This window comes from Hoplias malabaricus, chromosome Y (assembly GCF_029633855.1).
Source record: "Hoplias malabaricus isolate fHopMal1 chromosome Y, fHopMal1.hap1, whole genome shotgun sequence".
Taxonomy (NCBI): Eukaryota; Metazoa; Chordata; class Actinopteri; order Characiformes; family Erythrinidae; genus Hoplias; species Hoplias malabaricus.
Genome location: NC_089820.1, coordinates 3,571,490 through 3,592,906, shown reverse-complemented (window position 1 = coordinate 3,592,906; position 21,417 = coordinate 3,571,490). Strand labels below are relative to the sequence as shown.

The following is a 21,417-nucleotide window of genomic DNA, read 5'->3' as shown; positions in this document are numbered from 1 at the left end:
TGGCAGTCATGACTAAAGTACCCTTGAGCAAGCTAGGGCTACCCACAGCTCCGGGCATGTGTGCTCACTGCCCACTGCAACCCAGTTTCACTACATGGATTGGGTTAAATGCGGAGAACAAATTCCTCTGTGTGATTCTAATTCTAAGACCATAGATACATATGAACAGTGTTTTGAGTTGTGCAGTTTTTAAATTCTTGATACGTGTGGCCAATCTTTAAAATATATTTTAATAGAATCGACTTGAACTACAGTGAAAATGTGTTGTTTGAAGGTACAGTCCTATAATTTCATTAAATGTATTTTATTTTTAATAGTTTTCAATATAATCCTGATTTTAGATGTCATCTTGTGGTAAACTGCAAATAAAAAATAAAATGTTCGACAGGTAAATAAAAGACATTACAGGTAAATGATGTACTCACAGCGAGGCTGTTTCGTGTTCTGAGGTGATTGTTGTTGTTGGAGTTTTCATTGCAGAGGTGATTCATGGATCCCAGATCGATCCCACTCTCCTCACACTCTTCCTCCTCCTCTTTTGCTCCTGCTGCACCTCTCCTTCCCCCCTCAGCCAAAGCCTCCATCTCCTCCTGCTCTTTCTGCGCCTCCTCTTCATCTTCCTCCTCCACTGTGCTGAACTCCAGACGCAGCCGCAGCTCCTCCAGAGGCTCTGCCCCCCGTGATACGGTCTGGGCTGCCGTTCCCTCTCCTGGTGCAGCAAAGCGTGGCAGGTGGAGGCCCTCCCGCCCCTCAAAGGTCTCATCGTCCAGGAGGGCATCCCGCTCCACGTCCTCGATCTCAATGAAGACGCGATCAACGTCCAGAAGTGGTGGGGCACGGACAGGGGTCGAGGGATCGCTGTCCAGCGCAGAGTCAGACAGACGGCGGAAGTAGTAGTTGTAGTTCTGGGGGTTGGAGGGGTCCAGCTCCAGGGCAAGGGGCGAGGAGTGGGCTGCAACTTCGCAACATGGAGTAGCGCCAGGGGTCACACCCTCTGGGTCACTGCAGCAGGAAGCAGCGGCCTGCTGGCAGTCCGGGTGGTCACATTCTGTGTCGGGACGCCACAGTCGATTGTGACGTTGCTTGCTGAAGAGTAAATGCAAAGAACACAGTTCAGTTAAAAAGGTATTTAAGATTCAGGTTTAAAACCAATGGAAATATTTACAATGCATTGTAACTTTACATGAAACCTCAATAAAAATAGCGTGTATTACTCTGACTCTAGTATCTAGTGCTAAACAGAATCTAGCACCTAACAAAGACCTTTCTCTAACAGAACCCTCCCCACTGAGCAGTAAATTGTCACCTGGCATCCAGAATGCCCTCGTATTCAGCAAGCTGCCTCATGAAGCTGTCGTTGGGCCGTGTGATGCTGCGTTTTTGTTTGACAAAGTTGTACGCCTTCTCCAGCGTCCAGCCGTACTCTTTCATCGCATAGGCAATGACTGTGGAGGCTGAACGACTCACGCCCATCTTACAGTGCACCAGACACTTGGATTGAGTCTTTCTGTGAAAACAGAAGATGAAGGATGATGGTTAAAAAATTTAAATTAAATAAAAATCTAAATATTTATATATAAAGATACTCAAAATTGTGGTAAACATCAATAATAAAAATATTCTGCCAGGCTTTAAAAAAAAAAGTCACAGTATGGATTTTATTCATTATCTGTAACCCTTATCCAGTTCAGGGTCGCGGTGGGTCCAGAGCCTACCTGGAATCATTGGGCGCAAGGCGGGAATACACCCTGGAGGGGGCACCAGTCCTTCACAGGGCAACACACACACACACTCACACCTACGGACACTTTTGAGTCGCCAATCCACCTACCAACGTGTGTTTTTGGACTGTGGGAGGAAACCCACGCGGACACAGGGAGAACACACCAACTCCTCACAGACAGTCACCCGGAGCAGGAATCGAACCCACAACCTCCAGGCCCCTGGAGCTGTGTGACTGCGAAACTACCTGCTGCGCCACCGTGCCGCCCAGTATGGATTTAAGCAAGTAAATACTTATCTGTGATTGTATTAACTGTTCAACTGGTCAACTGTTATTTTAACCCTAATTGATCCACTGAATCGCTACTGATTTCTTAAAAAAAACTAAACATACTGGAAGGTGTAATTTCTGGCTGTGGAAAAGATGTTATTCAGAAGAGTCAAAACACCGGTCTGAAGCAAGCAAAGAAAATACAACTAATGAAATTGAAATGACTAGAACTGAGTTAAGAATTCCATGAACTGTCTGAGTCTTCTGAGTCTATGAACTGTCGACTTTACAGAATCATTGTGGTTGGGAAAAAAAAATTTGAACGGCTGTAACTGGAGATGAATTAAAAACTTCATAATTTTAGATCATGAAAATCCTCAATGGATTGGCAGGACAGGAATATTCCAGGACCACTGTGCCAGGAGTCTCTAGATGCAAAATGTGAAAGAGTGCTTCTGGGAGCTTGAGGAATCATTTTCACACATGAGCTGGGCACTGCAGAGTCCTGACACAAGTGCATTCAAAGTCTTCAGGATGTGCTGGAGCAGACATTACAGAATTGTTTGTCCTGCCAACAATATTCAGAAATCTCAGCCAAAAATGAATGTAATTCTGGATGCAAATAAATTTTATGACACTGCTTAAGATTGTCAAAGCAATCACACAGCAAATGTGCACAGAAATGAAAATTAAAGGCAGTCCAATGAAATGTTAGTGTGTGAGACTTTTAGGCCAAGCAGTATATTGTGGCTGTCCAATTTAAAACATGTATCTTAAATTTTTGTGGATTTTTTTTATTTGCTACACCGTTTGAACACAGCAGCTATCCTTTCATAGTGAATGAACCAACGGAAATTCTCCAAAATTACTTCAAAATCACTTCTATTGAAAGTTAAGAATATTTTTTCCTTCTCATGTAGAGTTATTATTTTGGGAAATACATGTTTTAATTGGAGAGCAACACTATATATATATATATATATATATATATATATATATACATTTTTTTTAAGGGAATACCAGACGAAGAATGCACAGTTAGCAGATTGTGTAGCAGAGTATTCTGCTTTTAGTTGGTTTAACAGAAATGTTGTATTTTATTCACTTAAAATATCCTAGCATGATTTATAGCAAAATATCCTAAATCCTATAGAAATCTTAGTGATGTGAACCAATCCTGTCTGCAAGCTTACACACTGATCTAAAAGCTAATAAGTACAACCAAGCTAGCTTTATGAAACCCTTATCTTAATCATAAAGAAGGTCCTATATTTAGTTCACTCCAGTTTTATTTTTAGATGTTCTCTCAAAAACAAGTCTAAAATAATTACTAAAACAATGTAAAGTACGTTATTTGTAGTTTAAAAAGTTGAATTTTCAAGAAACATCATTAGAAATGGATTTCTTTGTTTTTAAACCAGAAAAATTCACTCTACAGGCTATACGAGACAGTTAAATCCGCCATTTTGTTTTAAATATCCTATTAATAAACACAATGCTGCCTGTAAATATTATCATACAGCTTACCCATTTTAAAAGGTTCTGCCTGTTGTACAATGCCTATCTGTAGAGTTTGAATTGTATCTGCAGTGTACCACACCAAAATATCTCACAGAGGATAAAAGGAATACATACTGCAAATTTTAGTAGCAGTCTAGTTCTTATTGTAATGTCCATCAAGTGTTATTACCAAACATGAATTGCCCATCATTCATTTCCAGACAACATGAGTTTAGGTCTGATCCCTTACTTTGCTTTGACAATGAAGTTGTATGTGTCGTTCCAGTGGGCCAGCAGGTCAGTGGTTTCATCATCATAGACGCGGACATTGTGGTAAGAAAATGTCCCAGGAAAGAAGTTGTCGATTTCGCGTGTGACATTTAAGATGTAGCCCACCCTTAAAATAAAGCAAAACAAATTTCAGTTCAGATGAATGGTGGGTGTAGCAAAATGGGTGACAACAGGTTAGGGGGTTAATTCCCAGGCTGGTATATTAGAACCAATGAGAGTTCTCAAGCAAGGCTCAAAACACCTCATCTCCATATTTAAAACTGCACTTAGCTCATCAATTGCATAATGCTAGAAATATAGACTTAATTTGTAATGAGAATGGAAGGCCCATGACAAAGAATTAATCTGGTTTTGATGCATATTAAATTAAATATGAAATAGTATTAATACAATATTAATATATAAAGTGTATTAATATATAATAAGGGGAACTGAAAGGTATTTAACCCCATTTATGGCAGTAACAGCTTCTGCTGTTCTGGGAAGACGTAGACAAGGTGTTTACATTTTTAGGTCTGGTACTAATATACTATATATTTAACTTCACTCATGTTATTGAAACTTACCCAGTCTCCTGGAGCTCTTCTAGATTGGAAGCATTCCATTCAGAGCCCTAAAAAAATTATGCAAATCTTTAAAAAAAGTTTTCCATCACCAACGGCATTCATTCAACCCATGTTTTGTCAAATTTATCTGCATTAAGTGAGGTTTAACAGTTTCTCTAGGTCAATTTATCTATCAACAAGTAGAAAGAACCTCCACTGACCAGGTAGAGGTGGTCGAAGATGAGTGTGGCCTTGTCCATCTGACCCAGAATCAGCAGCATCTCATTGTCGATGAACTCTTTGTACTCTTTTAGGTTAAGGTTCATGTGCTGCTCTAACTCATTACGGATCTGACAAAACAGAAACACCACACAGAATGTTGTTTTCATCTTTTATACCTCAATTAATTTAAAGATTAAAATTAGGGAGCGCAGTTGAATATGTTTATTCATTATACTGCATGATGCCTACATTATCATCTCATGACATCTCACCTAAACCTACATTAAACATCAATAAAGCCTGATTTAAACAAGAGGGAGTTCTCATATAGGCTGTTTTACAAAGCGTTAGGACACTAACACTCATAGGAATATATCCTATATTATAAATAAATGTCATTTGTGTCATCTTGACAGCTTTTAGAGGTGACACAATAATCTACTGCTTAATCCTTAATCTACTGCTAAGTTACTTAATATGATATCAATTCTACTAATATCTGAGCTACAAAAGTTGTGATATATATATTCTTTGGTATTTGTAAGCAAACAGACATTTGTCCTTTTTTCTTTAAACTGGACAGATCTCTCTCAAAATGGCTGCAGGTTTGTAGAAGTGTGGTTATGTTTTATACCTGGTTTGCACTACAGGATTTTAAAAACCCTACCCTGGTAAAACACCCCACAAATAATTATGTTTTTCATGGATTATTTTGTGCTTGAACATTGTTAGTCTTCAAAGTCCCTACACTACACGACCTGCCCTGAATGAAGCACCACCCACTTTCAGATTGCTCACGCCCCACAGACCGCTTTGTTCCTCAAAACCTTGCAGGAGCAGGTGAGAGTTTCTGATTAACTAGATGCAAAAAACACAGCGGATGGCAGTGAAACAATAAACCTAGCTCGGCTCTCATTAGTTTACATCTTTCAGGCATCAGAGCTATCGGAGCAGTCCCGTCTGCAGTGGGAGGAGATGGGAGAAGTCCCCACAATACAGGAGAATGTGAGAAGGTAGCTGTTTACAATCACCCTAATATCAGGAGCCTGATATTATAATCTGACTGACTATACTGCAGTGTAGGACAGGCATTAGCCAGTTGTGTACTTACATAAAACAATGCTTTTAAAATGAACCATTTTTTTGGCTAAAATGACTGCAGTGCTTTGACTGTGCTTTTATGTGGTGGCCAGCTTGAACTCCTAATCACCACATTGTTCTGAGACTTCCCCCCTGTCGCTCACTGGTCCTTATCTCTGTATCACTCAGTCTGAGGTTCCTACAGCTGTGCAGGTGTTGGGGGGTGTAATCGCGCACCTCTTTGGACGTCACATTCTCCAGGTCCTGAAACATCATGATGCTTCGGAGTTTGGCTTTGACGAGGCACTCTGTCCTCTCCCTCTCTGTGGGCCTGGAGAAGGGACACAGAAAATAACAGAGAACAGTTAAAACACACAGGACGCAGGACATTCTCTCCAAAACTAAGCAGGCAAAGAAACTGAGTTTTGAGTTTCATTAAAGTCTGTAATGCACCCAGGCTCTGGTTCAGTTTCAAATGTACACTGAAGTTCTGCAGAGCGCTTAAGCAACTCTCAAACTCTAAAGCTTCAAACCCTTCTTGAATTCTGACAGGGTGTCTGATGAGGTATTTGGAGATATTATGATTCCTCAAAAATTATGGAGAAAAGGAATATAATAAAAGGAAAGGAATAAAAAAAAAGCAAGAGAAGTGAAAAGGAAAACACAAGACAAGAGCAACTGAAAGTCATACAACAAATGATAAAAGAGAGACCAAATAAGAATCTGATTCATTTGTAAAAAGAAAGCACATTAAGTGAAAATAAAAGACAGTAGAAGAAAAGGAAGACAGACAAATGTTTAACAAAACAAGATAGAATAGATAAAATAAAATAACAAAAAGCAAAGGAAAGATAGAAAAGATGAGAACCCAGAAGGGAACATTAAAAAAAAAAAGGAGACAAGAACAAATTTCAAAAGAAGAGACGAGAAGAACCAACTTGTCGTTGAACATGGTGGGAGAGTCTGGTCTCATCGTCTCGAGGTCCTGCATGGCGTTCCACTCATTGATGCAACTCTGGTCTGAGGAGATGCAGCTCTCGTAGTATCCTATCCAGGTCAGAGCCATTCCCCCAGGAAAGTAGTTAAACCGGCGTGCCACCTCACACGCCTTGTGTAGCACCTGCAATGCTGACCTGAGGAGAGGGTCCAGATCAGAGGAATATAGTATATTTAGTTTCCAGTTAAAATTACCATGAGGTACTACTCGCTTTTCAGAAGATATTAGAAAATCCATGTTTTTAAGAAGGAGAAAATCAAGGGTAAATATAAAATTCAAGAGATTCAAGAACAAGGTAAAAACATCTTGAAAAAATGAGACTGTCACCATGTTTAATCTTTGACAACAAAAATTAAGCTCCACTTTTGCCTCAGATCTGAACAATCCAATGGCTGTCCCTCCTACCTCTGTGAGAGGAACAAATCAAAACTGGAGGACTCAAGGATGTGTAATTTTAAATGCTACAATTGTAGTGAAGACCAGTGAAGTTCTGTGTTTATAATGACACATCCTGGAACAACGAAACGGACACAGTGTTCCTAACTGGGGGAAAAATTTAATAAAAGGCTTTTTCATTGATATAGAATTACAATTACACGTTATCACCACCAGGTGGCAGCAACAAAACTAGTATGATCACTCTCAGCCAATTTCCCAAAGGTCCTCATTGCTTTAGAACAGTGTCTGCACACCACTGCAGACCCCAGAGGAGCTGCAGCCCGCCTTTCACTCGAAAATAAAGCTCAGAGGACACAGACACACCCAGTTGAATCAACAAAGGCTTCTGAATGAGCACAACGACTCGTATGAAAGCCCTTGCGTTTCACAACTACCAGCGCTATGTTTGGGTGTAACGCCTCCTGCCCGGAGTGACCACCATGAAACTGAAGCTCACTAGAGCTGGGAATAAATATAACAGTGTCCATTCTGAACACAGTTATGTAGAGCATTATAACACTTCTCAAATCCAGAGTGTTCATCAAGGATCATTCATTTCCATTGCTATGTTCATAATAGGTTCATGTCCATATTTGGAATTCCAGTTCTAACCTCAATTTCTCAATTAAAGAAATGAATGGATGCATTTTGGTAAAGGAAACAGTGCCAAGCCCCATATGATTTATCATACAGATATTGCTTTTTCAAATATAGTATCCACCAAATTATGACCTTATTAATGAGTCAAAACATGACTCAAAATCTGCTCACCCTACATCCTACATCTACTTTGTCCCCTTTGCTAAGGTAATGGTGTTTGAAGGCAGTCTTACACTAGATGTAGGTACATTTCTGTGAGGATCTAATGGCATTTGGCTATTAGAGCATTAGTGAGGTCAGGTGTAATGATGGATCATTAGCTCTGGGCATCAAAAACTACTCCAACTCATCCCAAAGTAGTGAGCGCAAATCAATATCACGATTAATTGTATCTTTTATCACGATTACGATTAATGAAAAATGACTTTGTTTTTGTATTTTTGACCCTCGTAGTTCAGTGACGAGGCTTGTTCTGAAAATATTCTCCAGTATTAAAGCTGGGATATTTTTTTCTAATGTTGCTGGGAGCTTGTTCCTCTCTTGCTTTTTGAGCACTGTTTATATTTGGTGTGTGATGGTGCTTTGGTCGTTTTTTCTCAGCATTTAGATTTGACTTCTTTTTTGTTCAGTGTTGTCTTAATTACAGTCAAAACACGGCACGCCCACACCACAGACGCTGTGTTTTTCTTTAGTATGAGCTGTTTAAAACGCTTGATCGGCCTCAGCATTTAGGTTGCGGGCAGAATCACGTGACTACAGATTGGTAGCGTGGTTTTAAAGGGACAGTACATGAACACACGGTGGGGACATAACAGAATAAAAATAATTTATATAATTGATATAGACACGATTATGTCAATTAGAAGTTCTGAATGTCAATTTCAATTAGGTTTCAATTAACTGCCCAGCTCTATCCCAAAGGTACTGGAGGGAGTGCCATCACACATCATGCACACTTTACAAGGCTCTGGTGGATGCTTTAAATTTTGCCTGGTGACTTAGGCTCATAGTGTCCTGTTAGTCTACAAAATGCATGCCTGCAAACTAGCATTGCTACACACTGCGATAAAATAATCAGACAGGACACCTCAGCAGGATAACATTTGCTACATAGTTGAACTGACTGGACTTAAAGGCTGAAGGAGGACTAAATATCTAATTGTGTTATTAATAGTAATATTAAACTTCAAATATGGTGTAAATTAAAAACCAAGCAATCAACAGAAATATAGTTTAAATAAAGAGACGATGGTAGACATCGAACTATTGGTTTCAAAGATGTGTGTATGTTGTTCTCTTACCACATGGCCTGTACAGACACAGGTTTGAAGATGTGCGTGCGGCCGGCGGTGTTCACACTGAAACCCCTGGAGACGAGAACAAATAGTTCAGCCAAGTTCACTCCACACAGTTCAAATTAACACATTCATTCCATAGTCATTAGCCCTGCTATGTTTCCATACCAATTAGCAGGAAAAAAGGCTTCTAAACAAAACGTGTGGTTTCATAATGCACATATTGTAATATATTTTACATTAACTAATATTTAATTTCAGTGACACAATAATAATTTCTATGCTGATATCTGTTGCCACAGTAACTGCTGAAATATGTAACGCTGCTAACAGCTATGAAGAAAAAAAACTTGACTATTTATCTGCAACAAAAATATTTCAACAAGGTTTTACATTTTTTTCTTGTTGACCTATGAATGTAATTGTATTAATATCAAATGACTAATATAAATTTCCTTGCATAGTTTATGTTGTTTTGTAGAAGTACAGGCACTTACGGATTAAAATCTGTTATATAAAATATCTGTATTCCACTGATAGCATCTTTAATATTTTCAAACTAGTTTGTGTTAAATATAAGACCTAATATCTAATGGACTAGTGATGTGTTGGTCGCGAACGAACCGGTTCAAAGAGCCGGCTCTTTTAAGTGAACGATGAGAGCCGGTTCCCGTCTAAGACCGAGCCATTTTTTTTCTAAGGCTTGTCATTCAACCAATCAGAGAACAACAAGCAAAAGAAGGCCATTCAAAGGCCTCAGTTTACCCACGGCTAGTCAAGGTGACGGCAGGGCGACTGTGTATTGTAGCGACATCAGTACCCTCTGAAAGGATCTTTTCAAAAACCGGGCAGATATTAACAGAGAAAAAAACGAATCAACCCCTCCGAGCTGAGACACTTGGTTTTCCTGAATGCCGATCTGCCTTCCAAAAAATAGTTGAAGAAATCAGTTAAATGTCTGTTGACAGTTGTGGTTGTTTTAATCACTACCGTTGAATGCTGCTGTTTTGCACTTTGCAGAGTATTTGTTTATTTTATTACCCAGAAATGGATGATTATTTAATTTAATAAGCTATTTTATAATACCTACCTTTTGGGTTCCATTGGCTGTATTTCAGAGTTTACAAGTGATTTTTTATTAAGGTGTTTAAATAAAAATCCAGTTATTTATACAATTGAGAGTGTGAGTGCAATCAGTGAGTTATTACAAGACAGCCATAAAAACAATTGGCCATTGCAACACTATGTATTAGTTTTAATATTGAACAATAATATTTTGTCCATATAGGCATGTAAAATGTAGATAATATTGTTCTGTACCAGTGGAAATAAGTGGTAAAACAAAGAGCCATTTAGGAGCCGAAAGAGCCGGCTCTTTATGAAGAGCCGAGCCAAAAGAGCCGGCTCCCCAAAAAGAGCCGAAATTCCCATCACTACAATGGACTCTGCCAGAACAAAACATGAGTGTGAAGACTTTGTTTCCTATAAACTTATTGGTGGTCTTTGCAGTGTGATCTTTGTCTTGTTGAAAGGTAAAATTTGACCGTTCCTTTTTTCAGTTGTGGGAAGCAAGCCTTTCTGCAATATTATGTTCAAAAAAAGGCTATATTTAATAAAAAAAAAAAAACTACGTGTTTGGCCATTGTGGGCTCGGCTCATTTTTATTACGTATGAGAGACATTTGCATTCATTGCCCATAAGGTGGCAGTGCAGCAGTGCTCACTCACCCATCTCCATCCAAATGGATCTTCGTATCGCTCCAGAGAGGCAGCACCATCCCAATTGAGCAGCTCTTACTGTGGAAAAAAACACATTAGACAATTACGTAATAGGGTAAATCAAAGACAAAGAGCAGGGGTTCTGATTTCACTCCCCAAAAATCCCCCCCCAAAACACGACCAACTGCACTGACCCATGGTATGGACTGACAGAGATACAACTGTTGATTCAAGATTAGGTGCTTTCGGTTCCACTCATTCTGCAGTGTTTAATTTAGAAATTTTAAACTAAACAATAAAACTCCATTGAAAATGATAATATAAATATAAATGAACCTTCTCAATTTCAACACTATAATGTCATATTTACTAGTGTGACTTCCTGATTTTTCTATGAGCCCCAACTTCTAGGCTTAGGGGGGAGTGTGGAAAAACAAAACGTCATGGCGACCCCAAGATTCACTGCATGTTCACTGCATGGGGTCCCCTAACAAAAGCTATATGAATGCATATGGCGGCACGGTGGCTTGGTGGTTAGCACGTTCGCCTCCCAGCACTGGGATCTTGGGTTCAAGTCCCATCTGGGTGGAGTTTCCATGTTCTCCCCGTGTCTGCGTGGGTTTCCTCCGGGGTCTCCGGTTTCCTCCCACAGTCCTCCCACAGTCCAAAAACATGGAGGGTAGGTGAATTAGCTTCTGTAATAACTGTCCTGGTTTGTGAGTTAATGAGTGTGTATGTGTGAGGTCGTTTCTGGTCGAGAGTACGCTGTACGCGTTTGGCTGCCGCTTCTCGCCAGTGTGTGTGTGAATTGAGCGTTTTGAGCAGTGTAGATTGTAAAAGCGTCCTTGGGTATCTAGAAAGGTGCTATATAAGTGTAACGATAATAATAATAATATAATGTCATGGTTACAACTTCTAAACCTGTAAACTAGGAACTTCCACCAAGGAGAACTGAAAGGCAGCTCATCCTCTTTTAAAGAATGGCCTGAAACCTAGTTTTATTCTTCCTTATACTAACATTTATTTTTATTGATTTATTGTGAAGCACATACAATTGACTTTTTAAAATGACCTCTTTAAGCAGCTTATCATATCATATCAGTTTTAATTCAGATTCACAGAAGTTCATCGAAGGTTAATTTAGACTCAGGTCAAATGAGGTCAAATGATAAGACAAGACAAAGCCTGTCCTGCTAAACTGACTGGGCTAAATTTTAGCCTGCCAAACGTAACCTGGTAACCTGCAAAATCAGCTAAAAATGATCAGCTCTATTTAGTACGCTTCAATATTAGCAGGTTTTATGTGTGAATTAATTAATTTTCTTGATTAACTGAAATTCTAATTTTTGCACTGATTATTAAAAGTTATAACAAGGTACACATTTGTTTCAACTGAGCTTAAAATAATGGCTAAAATATTTTAAAATGTATTATTTAACATATCATTTTTTTATTTTAGTTATGTGTGTATGTTCAGGGTTAGAGGGAGAAGAAATTTACCATTTTGTGTTTTTGTTGTTTCTGTCCAACAACAACAAAACAATCTTACTCCATTGTTGATTTTTAGTTTTCTGTATCACTTGAACACAGCAGCTGTCCTGGTGTAAAAATGCCATGATGAATGGACGATAACTTGGAATAACATCTCTTTACATGGCTTTCCATTAAAAATTAAGATTTTTTTTTCTTTCTCCTATAAAGTTACTATTTTTGAGATAAACATTTTTCTTTGGACAGCGACGACATGCAAGGTTTAATTACAATGAATATCCTCTACTCCGTGCCAAATCCAGTCATCGTGAATATGAAAATGAGAAGACGTTTCCAAACCAGTTGAAACTCTACCTACATCTTCACCTGAAGTGAATCACTTCAAATTAAGTTCTGCCACTAGTCTGTTTTTGCAGCTGTTCCAGATCAGCGTCCTCACCACACTGACTAAGACTGCCTGAGTGTGTTCAACCGCAGTGTTAGACACAGTGAACTGGATGACTGCATAACCACAAGGATTAATGTACTGTAGCAAAGCTCAGGTGGCTTGTCTTGCAATGGTGGAAACAACCCAATGCTCGTCAAACTGCTAACAGTCAAAACACTGAGCTTACTGTCTCAAAAGCAATCAGAACATTGCTGAGATTCCCCTTGATGGAGCAGTCTGGATTTGTTTTTGGCAGCACTTGGCCATCTGTTGTTTGATGCTAGATGTTTTGCTTAGTTCTGAACAGCATTCACATTGTGGACAGATGTGTGAGTGGGAAGAAAAATGGGTCAAGCTAAGAAAAGAACACACACCATAGCTCATAGTAGAAACAGTTTATCGACAAATTTAATTTACAGTGTCCATCTTACTCCAGATGTAGACCGTCAGCCAACATATAGTTGGTTTATGAAGTTGGATTTGGGTTTGCATCAAAGCTACAAGGCTAAAGTAACTCTTATTTGTAAAAAAAAGTATATTGCTTAAACAATATCAGCAGCATTAGTAGCACCAGTATTCTTTTTAGTCCAACCACAGCGAGTCAATTTGAGCTTATTGAACTCAATGCAGCAAGTGCCTAAATCTTTAGACATGGAGTTTACATTAAGCTAATATTATTACATTCACGTTGGTCCAGCTAAGTGATAAACACAAGAGCAGCTGACCTCCTACTTCAGTTGGCTGCACATGAGTTTAATCCCTGCAAGGTGCATTCTTGTATATTCAACGTGATATATATTTTCCATTAAATTATTTATTTCTTATGGAATGACATTAAGAGTGAAGGAATATAGCATATTTTTTCCCCTCTGAATTACAAGAATGTTTACATGGTGAACAATTTGCTTGTGCTTACTGCTGTCTTGATTCCACAAGTGTGGGGCAGCTCACCTGTCTTTGTTGCTGAAGTCCATCCCAAGCAGAATATTCTCTTCAGTGTCCTGCCTGCCACTAGTGTAAACCACCACCATGTACCGCACTCGGTCTGACCACGCACTCTCCAACCGCACGGCCTGACACACAAACACATTCCCAACCAATTAACAATTGGTGAACATATACATTACATAAAGACATTGTGTTTGAATATGTGCATTAAAGGATTACAATCAACTGACAAATGTATTCCTCTTGTCCTTAAATGTAGCCAAACAGCAAGACAAGCTGTCTTTTTCTTTCAGGGTTGCACTGGAACTACAAGGCTATTGTTATTTCTAACAATTAAAATATGCACCTTAAAATCTAGTAATATGTAATCTACATGCAAGCATAGACAAGTCAGCACACATTTGCCCCAAACTATGTGCTAATTGCTAAGTAATTTCAAACAGACAAGTGTATGTGGTTTCTAAAAGGTACAAAAGGGCATGCAAAATACAGGTTTCAAGATGGCTGCTACTACTATTTTTAGCTATGTATGCGCTTAAAAATAATGCTTCTACAAAAGGTTCTTTAGTAAAGAAAAGTGTTCTATTTAGAACTCTGAACATTTGAAGAATCTTGATTAAAGCGTTTAAAGGGTTCTTTGTACTGTAAAGGGATTCTTCAGATTGACGACTATGTGCTATTGTTCATGGTCCTATATAGAACCCTTACCTTTAATAAAGAACACTTGTACAACAATCGTTTTTAAGAGAGTACTATAATGTTGTTAATTTCTAAATATTGTGATAATTTGGGCATTCAGTTCAGCAGCATGTTAGCTTCCATTGCTCATTAGCTACTTGTAGTTCCAGTGTAGAAGTTAAGAATCATAGTTGTCTAGGCTGATAAAATAATTCTGGAGTGCATTTAGAGAATGTTTGCTGGCCAAACTATTCCTGGGCTCAGGTTGGGTTTGGACTTAATGCAAAGTTATGGTGTCCACCACGACTTGTCCCTCAAGACAATGTTAAACAATTCATGAAGATGTTGGTTGATATTTGGTGTTGAGCTCTTTAAAGGTAAATTGCTTTATCACTTCATTTGACTGGGATTAAGAATATGCAACACTACATCCTCCTGGGTTGGTAGTATCATTTCATAGGGCTGAAAGCTAACAAGTGTGTAGTTTGGCCTAAATTGGAGCGGACCGAACACTCGGACTTCTTAACAAAGAAGAATGTGGGCCACAAACACTTGTGGACATGTGAAAAATGTGTGCTTTGCACACAGGATGAATGCAGGCAAATGCATTGGCCCCCGCATTTCACTCGTCGCCTCATGTTGTGCATGGAAACACTCCGCAATAACACATGTACACCAGAGCATGTTCTCATCTCTTAATGAACACAACAAAACACACACAGCCTCCAGCCAGCAAGCAGTAAAATGCATCCAGGCATAAGTGAACGAGTATGTGTGTGTGTTTGAGGGTGGGCTCACCAATTTGATTCGGTCCTCCGAGCGAAGAATGTTGATCATTACCTGCAAGTGCTGAGGTAAATCTCCTATGGAGAACCAAAGAGAGTGAAAAAAAAATGCTGTTAAAACAAAACAAGACCATGACAACTTGACCCAACTGCTTCTGAACCCAAGAACATTGCTCAGCAGCATGACATACCTCATACATTAAAACAACACAGAACACAGCACGGCAGCTAAAAAATGAAACAGAGTTTACAGAGGTGAGACAGGAATGAATGATTCATATCTTGATGAGTGAGGAGATAGTTGGCCAGAGTTCCCTACAAGCAAATACAGAAAAGGCAGCTTCAAGTTTTACAATGGCTTAGTGACTACTCAATATTTCTTAAAGTAAAAAGATAAAGTATTCAAAAATATTTTACACAACTCAATTTTAAACAATTCTGAAAAATTGCTGTTTTCAAAAATAGCTCATTCCAATTAATATTTTAAAATCTTGGATGTGAAAATTCAAAATTCAAAGAAAAGGAGCTTAATGTATTGAAAACAACACTAGTCAGAAGGGCAGCTCTGTCAGGAACACAGGGAATGTCCTATTCACTGTTTTTTCTTGCACTCATTTCCTATTATTCTTTAGTCATCCTGAATAGTCAGAAAAGTGTCACACAAGTGACACAAAAGGATTTAACATTGTGAAAAAAACCCAAATTATTGCAAACCCATACCTATACTACTGCTGCCTGAATTGACCCCTTCACCCCCTAAGGATAGTGATCTCTAAAAAAATATAAAGACAATTTCCCAAAGGCATTGTTTGTTTCATTTTTTTCATTTAATTTTAAGTAACTGCTTCATTCTGTTCAAAGTCTTGGTGTGTACGGAGCCTACCGAAAATCACAGGAGCACACGCTGGACGGGGTGACAGTCCACAGTCACACGTTCACTCAGACTCACAAATTTTGAATAGTCAATCTACCTACTAATATGTGTATTTAGATTGTATAAGGAAACCCGGGGACCCGAAGGAAACCCACACAGACACTGAGAGAACACACCACCTTCTCACAGACATTGGCGCAAGGCGGGGCTCCAACCCAGAATCCCAGAACATTGGAGCTGTATGAGAGTGACACTACCTGCTGTGCGACAATACTGCACCTTTCCCAAGTCTGTAAAAAATAAAGTGATGAGAGGAACCAAGAATTACAACAGAAACTTATCCTCCTCCGGGATGCTCCAGATGATGTCGTTATGATGCAAAACTGTTTTTTGATCATTGAAACATAAGGATTTTAATCTACTGAACTTCACTTTCAGGTCTGCCAACAGGTCTCTAAAGGCCTATTGTCTCTTTGAGGTTATTTAGGGCTCAAATTAGCATGAAGCGGACTTAAAAAGGTACACTATGTAATATTTATAACTTACAACTTGATTTGCAGTTCCTGAATGAAATACATAGTGCTTGAAAACAACTGAAAGAGTGTGTGTGTGTGTGTGCACATCTGTAGGAGTGTATCTGTAACTGTGGGTGTGAGTGTGTGTAACTGTGTGCGATTCTGTGAGTGTGCATGTGATTTTGTGTGGGTGCTCGTGTCTGATTTTCGTTCATTGAGGACAAACTCGAGCAGAAATCCCAGTGTGTTATTTGTAATGAAGTGCTGGCACGAGAGCATGAAACCATCCAAACTAATGAGAGGTTTGTAAGCTAAACTTTTATACATGCAGTTGTCATGTTCCTCCTCAGTTTCTTAAAAAGATTAAAATTCTCTTTGCATGCATATGTATGTTTAAATGTATTTTTGAAGGCTATTTTTCAAAAATAAATTTGCTTGGTTTGTATTCTATGAAGGGCGGCACGGTGGCGCAGCAGGTAGTGTCGCAGTCACACAGCTCCAGGGACCTGGAGGTTGTGGGTCCGATTCCGCTCCAGGTGACTGTCTGTGAGGAGTTGGTGTGTTCTCCCCGTGTCCGCATGGGTTTCCTCCGGGTGCTCCGGTTTCCTCCCACGGTCCAAAAACACACGTTGGTAGGTGGATTGGTGACTCAAAAAGTGACCGTAGGTGTGAGTGTGAGTGAATGTGCGTCTGTGTCTGTGTTGCCCTGTGAAGGACTGGCTCCGGGGTGTATTCCCGCCTTGCGCCCAATGATTCCGGGTAGGCTCTGGACCCACCGTGACCCTGAATTGGATAAGCGGTTACAGATAATGAATGAATGAATGAATGTATTCTATGAAAGTCGGTCGCGACTTAATGACCATGAGAAAATGTGGATCCCAGGCTGAAACCAGTTGAGAACCCCTATATTAGACATAGCTGTGCTGCTGGAGTTCTTAAACCCTGTGTCCATTCACTGTCCACTCTGTTAGACATTCCTCCCTTTTTGGTCCACATTGTAAATGTAATGTCAGAGACAGCAGCTTATCTGTCACTGCACAGTTTGTGTTGTTTGTCCTGTAGTCCTCTATCAGTCGACACAGGATGCTGTCGGCAGGAGGTTTTTGGTTGGTGGACAACTCTAAGTCCAGCTGACACTGAGGGTTTTACGTCAGCATCACTGCAGTGCTGAGAATGATCCATCACCCAAATCACATCTGCTCTGTGGTGGTCTTGCCCTTTGAATATCAAGGGGAAAGGGAGCTAACAGAGCATGCAGAGCAACATATGGATTACAATTTTTAATTTAAGAACTACAAAGTTCTCCTGTCTTTCTCCTGTGTTTGTGTGTGTAAAAAAAAAAAAAAAAAAACTCGGCAAAGAATAAATAAACCCTCCCAGGTACGGAACTGTTCCTGCCTTGCGTTCAGTGTTTCTGGGTAGGCTCCGTACCCACAGCGACACTGAACTGGATAAGTGGTCACAGACAATGCATGAATGAATGTGCGAAACTGAAAACGTTCTAGCTTTCCCACTGTTATAAGCCTTCCACTGTTGTAAGTCTTCTAATGGGTCAAGTGCAATATGTTTACAGTTCAGCACAGGGAGTGATTATTTATTTATTTATTTATTTAGTGTATTCAGTCTATGTTTATAGAAGGATGTCCTTTGTCACAGTGTGACATAATGTTAATATTGTGAAAAATATCAAGATCGATCAATACAGAAAAACCTATCGTGATAAAACTTTTGGCCATATCGCCCAGCTCTATGTGTTGTGATGGTACGAGTGGATCAGACACAACAGGGCTGCTGGAGTTTTTAAACCCTGTGTCCACCTCACTGTGTGTGTGTGTGTGTGTGTGTGTGTGTGTGGTGGAAGAGGTATGTGTCAGTGAGAGAGAAGAGGGGCCAGGCACGTGCTGCGTCTGTGAGACTCCGTAGCAGTTACATTTTGGCTGTGACATCATCGATGGCCGTTAAGATTACATTCCGTCATGTATTTCATTGGGGGATTTTTTTTATATTCAAATTTATAAAGAACGACAAATCAGATGACTACAAAAATACATAGCACACTTCTCAGAGCCGAGAGCTTCAAAAAGCAGTTTGAACAAAGTCTGTACTTTAAAAGGTTCGGACCGTATTAATTGCAGAAAACTGGAGAAGAATAATAACTAGATTTGCATTTCCTGAAGGAAATACATAGAGCTTGAAAAGAGCTGAAAGTGTGTGTGTGTGTGTGTGTGTATGTGTGTGTGAGTATGTCTGTTGCTCTGAATGTGAGTGTGTGTAACTGTGTGTAATTCTGAGTGTGTGTGTGTGTGTGATTTTGTGTGAGTGCTTTTGTGTATGCGATTGTTTGAGAATGAATATACACCCATATCATTATGCCATCCTCCTTGCTTCTATACTCACTGTCCCTTCTCTCAGCTCCATTGTCCATAGGGGCACTTTGTAGTTCCACAACTGCAATCTGAAGTTCATCTGTTCCCTGCATACTTTGTTTGCCCTTTTTCACCGTTTTTCAAATGGTCCCCACAGAACCGCAACAGAGCCGGTTTAATTTGGTGGTGGATCATTCTCAGCACTGCAATGACACTGATGTGTTAGTAGTGTGTTAAGTGCTGGGCAATAAAACAATATTGATTTGTTTCACGATTAATTTTTGCTCAATATCAATGGTAAGCTTTGTGTAATAGAGCTCAATAAACCTTCATTTCTATTCCTGGTTAGCACAGCCAGCTGCACTCTATCAGGCGTGTATACTCATGCTATTACGGTAAATGAACATAGGAGACGGCATAAATGTGAGAACGTAAACAAGAATATAACGTTTTATTCAAGTGCTTGTGTTTATGTATTTAAAAAAAACGATATATATATATATATATTTTTTGTTTTTCTCCGTTTGCAAGAGCACTGTTCGTTGCTTGACGTGGCTTTTCCTCACACAAAATAATTTTCCCCCACTCACGGATTTTGAATTGGATCCTGACGCCATAGAGCAGGCTGCATCTCATATTTAAAAAAATAAAATAAAACACTCGGCAAAGAATAAATAAACCCTCCCAGGTGCGGAACTGTTCCTGCCTTGCGTTCAGTGTTTCTGGGTAGGCTCCGGACCCACAGCGACACTGAACTGGATAAGTGGTCACAGACAATGCATGAATGAATGTGCGAAACTGAAAACGTTCTAGCTTTCCCACTGTTACAAGCCTTCCACTGTTGTAAGCCTTCTAATGGGTCAAGTGCAATATGTTTACAGTTCAGCACAGGGAGTGATTATTTATTTATTAATTTAGTGTATTCAGTCTACGTTTATAGAAGGATGTCCTTTGTCACAGTGTGACATAATGTTAATTGTGTGAAAAATATCAAGATCGATCAATATAGAAAAACTTATCATGATAACACTTTTGGCCATATCGCCCAGCTCTATGTGTTGTGATGGTACGAGTGGATCAGACACAACAGGGCTGCTGGAGTTTTTAAACCCTGTGTCCACTCATTGTCCACTCTGTTAGACAATCGTACTACTTCGGTCCACCTTGTAGATGTAAAGTCAGAGACAGTAGCTCATCTGTTGCTGTACAGTTGTGTTGGTTGTCCTCAGGTCAGCAGCGACACTGAGGGGTTAAAAAAAAAATTCCAGCACCCCTGCTGTGTCTGATCTACTCGTATCAGCTCAACACACACTAACATGCCAGTATCACTGCAGCGCAGAGTATGATCCGCCATGAAAATCATACCTGCTCTGTGGTGGTCCTCTGGGCGTCCTGGGGGCTGATCGGTGTATGTTTGTGCCTGTGACTGTGTGTGTGGGATGGGGATGTGAGTGTGTGTCAGTGAGAGAGAAGAGGGGTTGTGCATATGTGCTGTGTCTGTGAGACTCAGTTAGGTTTAGTTAGAGAGTGACGGTGACATCATCAATGGCAGTTAAGATTTGAATCTGAACATTCCCCCATTCATTTCAGTGGGGGATTTTTTAAATTTAAATGCAAATTTATTAAAAACGTTACATCTATACATAGCATACCTCTCAAAGCAGAGAGCTTCGAAATACTGTTTTAACTAAGTCTATACATTAAGCGGTTCAAGCTGTATTAATCACAGAAAACTGCAGAAGAGTAATAATAAAATTTAAGACGAGGAATAACAATACAGTGCTTTTCGAGCACTATAATTACAGCTTCAAAATCACTGTGATGCTTCACTGATCTTTAATAAATAGGAACAGAGCCTCTGTCATTGCTACTCTGGGTTCAACATTGCAGAAACTATACTATGTAACTTTTGAAGGAGAGTAGGAAATTACCACCCTCCTCAAATCTTACTAAGTGTTCCTTTAAGAGATCAACAAATTATCAACAAAATATGTACAGCACCAGAAAATAATAGACCTCTGAACTTGTACTGTACATTTGGCTTAAGTCTTTAAACCTAAATGTATCAGATTAAGGAAAACATACATTCAGATTATGTTTGACTGTTATTGAATGACTCTCCTAATTGTGTAGCTATGGGGTGGCCTGGAAGGCCTTAATCTTCTCATGAAGCTTCAAAGATTTACAATAGTTGTTGGATTTCATCTTCAATATATCAACGTCTCAGGGACTTTCAAGCTTGGCCTCCACACCAGCTGCTGTAAATTTTGCCTATACACCACTGTAACCCCTGTCAATTAAAATAAACATTCCCACACTTAATCACACTCATTCAGGGCTTCCAAATGAGCAAAAAACCCCATTCTCCACGACCTGAAAAGCACATCGAAGCCAGAAATCCAGTCTCGAGACAAAGACAAATTTTACACTCATTATTATGCGTGCTGTTCCCAAGTTGCCCTGGCATGAATGTGGGCAACTCAGCAAAGGATGGTGAAGATCACGTGTCAGTCAGACGAGCTCATAAATCTAAACCACCATCGACAGTTTGGGTTCATATCAGTTGATGCTTCATGCTCAGTTTCTCTGGCTGTTTTTCCTTTATTTATAAATAGAATTGAACCTGTTTGAACTCCTATTTTGTAGGACTGTTT

At 39.5% G+C, this 21,417-nt stretch overlaps 1 protein-coding gene across 1 annotated transcript in view; it reads right to left on the bottom strand.

Moving 5' to 3' along the window:
• Positions 1-21,417, bottom strand: part of LOC136678114 (protein phosphatase Slingshot homolog 1-like) — a 69,828-nt gene that overhangs the window by 9,210 nt on the left and 39,201 nt on the right. The window contains exons 4-14 of the mRNA XM_066655972.1: positions 15,022-15,086; positions 13,549-13,670; positions 10,689-10,757; positions 8,968-9,033; positions 6,570-6,764; positions 5,869-5,962; positions 4,551-4,679; positions 4,351-4,397; positions 3,744-3,890; positions 1,307-1,507; positions 426-1,086 (exon numbers count right to left, since the gene is read on the bottom strand). Coding sequence (XP_066512069.1) covers positions 426-1,086; positions 1,307-1,507; positions 3,744-3,890; positions 4,351-4,397; positions 4,551-4,679; positions 5,869-5,962; positions 6,570-6,764; positions 8,968-9,033; positions 10,689-10,757; positions 13,549-13,670; positions 15,022-15,086 — 1,796 coding nt within the window. The remainder of the gene's footprint in view (positions 1-425; positions 1,087-1,306; positions 1,508-3,743; positions 3,891-4,350; positions 4,398-4,550; positions 4,680-5,868; positions 5,963-6,569; positions 6,765-8,967; positions 9,034-10,688; positions 10,758-13,548; positions 13,671-15,021; positions 15,087-21,417) is intronic.